Source organism: Centruroides sculpturatus, unplaced genomic scaffold (genome assembly GCF_000671375.1).
Source record: "Centruroides sculpturatus isolate CEXI.00-Female unplaced genomic scaffold, Cexi_2.0 scaffold559, whole genome shotgun sequence".
NCBI lineage: Eukaryota > Metazoa > Arthropoda > Arachnida > Scorpiones > Buthidae > Centruroides > Centruroides sculpturatus.
Window position 1 is genome coordinate 57,866 of NW_019384826.1, and position 4,974 is coordinate 62,839.

The 4,974-nt window shown below is 37.1% G+C and overlaps 1 protein-coding gene across 1 annotated transcript; it reads right to left on the reverse strand.

Moving 5' to 3' along the window:
• Nucleotides 1-698: 698 nt before the first annotated feature.
• LOC111630026 lies at nt 699-3,447 on the reverse strand. Its single transcript, XM_023374026.1, has one exon. It carries the CDS (start codon nt 3,072-3,074, stop codon nt 1,692-1,694), a length of 1,383 nt encoding a protein of 460 aa, XP_023229794.1. The 5' UTR covers nt 3,075-3,447; the 3' UTR covers nt 699-1,691.
• Nucleotides 3,448-4,974: the final 1,527 nt, after the last annotated feature.

The following is a 4,974-nucleotide window of genomic DNA, read 5'->3' on the forward strand; positions in this document are numbered from 1 at the left end:
CGGAAAAAATTAGTCCTGTTCCCTCGGGATAAAGTAAAAATTTAAGCCATCTCTGACAAGTGAGCAAGTCCCTTTGACTTGAAAGCCGATCCACGGAGGTACGACAGTCATATTTCCTCAGTTATTACAAAACATACTATTAATGCCACTTCATATTGCAACATGCTTAACATGCTTGAGAGAGATTTTTTTTTTGTTTTTTCATTCATTCATTTTATTAAAATAACATACGTTACATTTCCCGATTTTGCTGAGCATTATCAGGATTTAAAAACACTAAATAATTATGTCAATGAATACAGCATATTAATAAACATTAAGAGTAAAATAGTACAATGATGGGAGGGCAACAAGGATATTATACAGGCGTAATATATATTTATACAAGTAAAAATTATTTTTTTTTAATAAGATAGTGTAAATATACAGTAACAATTAAAAGTAATGAAGATAAATAAAATTAGAATCACAACAATTAAATGCAAGTTAACAAATTATAAAAAAAAAGGGAACAGCAGAAGTGCAAAAATATCATAGATGATACATATCATATAGAAATGAGTATATATACAAATTATGATATATAATAATAAGACAGTATAGTGTAAAGAAGTAACAATCATTTGCACCAAAATACTATGTTTCGGCCACAAGAAAATCCGCTAGTAGTTGAGCAATGGAAGTTGAACAATGTTCTCAACACCACTGAACTCCGCCAAGCATCTATGCATAATATTCCGACATAGTAAGATTCACCAGAAGTTGAAGGATTGTCTTCACGCTGCATCATTTATATTCACTGGAAGTTGAAGAAACTTCGTCCACACCACAATTATTTCAATAGGAAGAAAACCACTGTAAATCACAGAAATTTCAACCACCAGCTACAAACCGATAAACACTGAGACGATCATACCTAGACGATCACATCACAATGGCGCACCAGAATAGAACACATAATATAATACACAAGTACACCACAAAGCATGTATTGATGTAGAGTTGATGCAGAAAACAGTCCAGTAGAAAAATGTAAGTTCCTCCCAGTTTCAGTAAAATCAAGCAATTACAATAAATGTAATAACGTGTATTAAGTTCAAACACGAACTGTTGTAGCATGACAAAAATAGTTCCACCAGGTATTACCATTGAGAAACAGTGGCAGTGCGTCAAGTATATCTCCACGTGTAGAATCCACAGAATTACCCAGAGCGTCAGCCACAAAAAAATAAATAAAAAAATATAAAAAATGTACACAAAGATGCCAAGTATACTACTGCACCAACTAAATTCCAGCAAACACAATAACCACCAATATGCTTAAAGTGATACGACGTTAACACAGTGTGCAGTCCAATTAGTAGTATACATTCCCACTAGTCACAGTAAAGTCCAGAAGAAAGTGAAAAAGAATTTCTTCTTAAGTAACATTTGTTCTTTTGATGTGCAATTATGACCATAAGGTGCAAGACCAAAAGTGAATAGCCAGGAAACTATCATAATCTACAATCCTCTGCAGTCGAATATAAAACAAACCACAAGATCCCTAAGTTTAAGTGAGGAGATCGCCTCCAACCCCAGAAGATTTAAACAAGAATAGGGAAATGCAGCAAAGGATACGAACGAGGAATCAGATTAAGCCTTACCAAGTGTATACTATTAACAACGTGTGAATTTTCTAGAAAAGGACATTAAGAAATTGTTGTAACTCGAAAATACTTTTCAAATATCTGAACAAGTAAATTGTAAGTTTCCTTATCCGAAGTAAGGTCTTGAGCATCACATGGCCAAGAACGATTTTTACTGGTTAGAAGAGTGCGTAACTGATGTCTTTCAATCTCAGTTATGGGGCATTCAAAAATATAATGGAAACTACTGTCAATGGTGTTGCAAACAGGACATAGACTGTTATTACGCAAGGTAAAGCGAGCAAGATATGAATTAAAACGGCCATGACCGGTGTAAAATTGTATAGAATGATGAGTAACTTCAATCCAAGTGTTCTTCAAAAATTTCAATATATCAGGAAAAAACTGTTTCGTAACTGAGGTGTTGGCATCCCAACTATGCTGCCACTCCACAAGCAAATCGTTCCAAAGGACCTCTTTCAGCATTTTTGTTGAAATCATATTGTAACTGATAGAGATGTTCTGGTCAGCCGCCGCCATTTTAGCAAGTTGATCCGCCCGATCATTGCCGTAGTCATTACAATGTGATCTCGTCCAATTAAAATAATACTCATTATCAGACTCAATCAACAGTCTTTGAATACTAAAGACCAGAGGATGAACAGACTTCCTCCGAATCGTAGAGAGAGAAGATAGTGAATCGGTAATGATTGCAATTTTGGCATTATTGAGAGCCCGTTCACACCACTCGATTGCCTGTAAAATAGCATATAACTCTGCTTGAAAAATGCTACAAAGTGGACCAAGTTTAAAAACATTATAGTAAATTTCAATATTGTTGCGAAAAGCAACGAAACTGGCACCAACATGACAGTCACACTTCGAACCATCGGTAAAAATTTTAATGGCACAACTAGTAGAAGAAGCTTCGATAAATCTGATGTTAGTGTAGGGGCTAAAAGTGTCTTTATAAGGAATATTTTTTTCCCAGCTTTCCTCAGTGAAGGAGTTTGACATAGAGGTAAGATGATTACCACATTTGACTTTCCAAATTTTTTGTAAGTAGTTAATATATTTATCAATAGGCGGCTTGCGAGCAAGCACTTGCAAACTAGCATTAGCCGTAGTTCTGTATGCTTTGGTTATCATCAACAAAACTCTACGTTGTGCGGAGATCAATTTGCGTTTTTGATGTACCTTAACTGCGGCAGAGCCCCAAATGCCACAGCCATAAGTGAGAACGGGTAGAAAAATGCTATCATATATCATTCGCATAGCCAGACCACTAAGGCCCCAAGATGACCTGGCAACCTTGGCAAAAGCGTGCATAATATGCCCTGTGTGTTTAGTAATATAATGAATATGGTTATTCCAGGACAGCCGATGGTCTAACAATATGCCAAGATATTTAAGTTCTTTCACCACCTTTAAACTTTTACCGTTCATCCTAAGAGTTGGAACACGTGCATATAAGTTTCGTTGTCTTGGCCTATTAAAGACAATAGCTTTACTTTTATTCGCATTAAAGCAGAGTTTATTCGTTATGCCCCATTCATATATCATGTTCAATGCACGATTCTTTTTGTATTTTAAATCAGCACGTGACTGCCCACCAAAAAGAACGAAAACATCATCCGCATAGGCAATCGTGGCATCCTGCCCAAAGTCCTGGCAAAGAAATATATCAAAAAGTAAAATCCAAAGTAAAGGTCCGCAAACGGAGCCTTGTGGGCACCCTCTCAAGACTTTACGTTGGAAAGAAAGATGGCCCACAGAAAAAGTTGCAATTCTGTTTTCGAGATAGTCTTTAATAAGTTGGTATATGTTGCTGGGGCATTGTAAGGTCCTAAGTTGATGAAGGACCAATGGCCACCAAGCAGAGTCGAACGCTTCACTAATGTCAAGACTCAGGCCTAAAACATATTTGTTGTTTTCTAATAGGTTCCAAATTTTTCCAACAACCATTTCAATCGCATCAGTGGTAGACTTCTGATGCCTAAAGCCGTATTGAAAGTTATTGAGTTTACCTAATGATTCTAGGTGCCAAGAGAGGCGGTTAGTTAACAGTCTTTCCAAGATTTTACTTAGTATTGGCAATAAGGAGATAGGTCTGACATCATCAGTAAAAGATGATTTAGGTATGGGAACAATATGTGCAATCTTCCACGACTCTGGAAAAATACCAAATTGCAGGCACATGTTATAAAGCTGAAAGAGATGTGTAGGTATGACATTCCATAACATCTTTGCGATGTCAACCGTTAGACCATCAATACCAGGCGCCCTACCCTTCTTTAATTCATGAAAGGCTGAATCCACCTCGCTATAGGTGAAGGGAGGAGAATCCTCAGAAATGAACGGAAGAGACCAATCAGCACGCAAAGTCTTATGCCAGTCAGAATCATCATCAACAGAGTCATCAACACAGAATGTATCCAACAGAGTTTCAACAGTGTCAAATAGGGTAGTAGTGATGGCAGTTCCAGTATTGAAAGTGGTAAGGATAGAATTCTTTTTTAATTTCCCAGTGCACATTTTTGTAATATAACCCCAGGGATTATCTGACGCACGAGAACAAAAGTCTCTCCAGGACTGTAATTTGATATTAAGCATACGATCTTTGTAGATCCGTTGATGTCGTAAATACTCATCACGACGCCTTTCTCTTACCAATGGGTTACGGCAGCGTTTGTATTTACGGCGTAAGTGGATATTCATTTTACGAAGCGTGGTGAGCTCACCGTTCCACCAAGGAACCCGTCGACGCTTTGGAATGGTTTTAGGAATATAAGTATCACAAGCTAGATTAATATGGTAAATACAGTGATCAATAGCACATTTGGCATCTTCTTTAGTGTTACATACAGAGAGATCAATCACAGAGTGAAGATATTCGGAGATCTCAGACCAATTAGCGCGTGAAAGATTAAACCGCGCTCTATTTGCCAGGGGTAGGAAAGAAGCACTGCCATTGATTTTAAAAGTGATGTACGCATGATCAGAGAAGTTGTGCTTGTTCAAAACACGCCAATCAGCTATAGAGGTGAAGCAACAGCTGGAACATGTAGTAACATCAACCCAGGAAAAATATCGATCATTATTAAAAGTAGGGGGAGAATGAGGATCGTTTAAAATAAGTAAGTTATTTAAAGCTAGAAACTCCTCAAAGGCTTCGCCTCTATCATCGATCATATCACCACCCCAAGCCGGGGAGTGAGAATTAATATCTCCAGCAATAATGATATTACAAGAAGGATAAGATTCAATTACCCGCTGTAGACCAGAAAGTATAATACTTATGTTCTGTGGCCTGGGACAGTAAATATTAATAATAATGTATTTAATA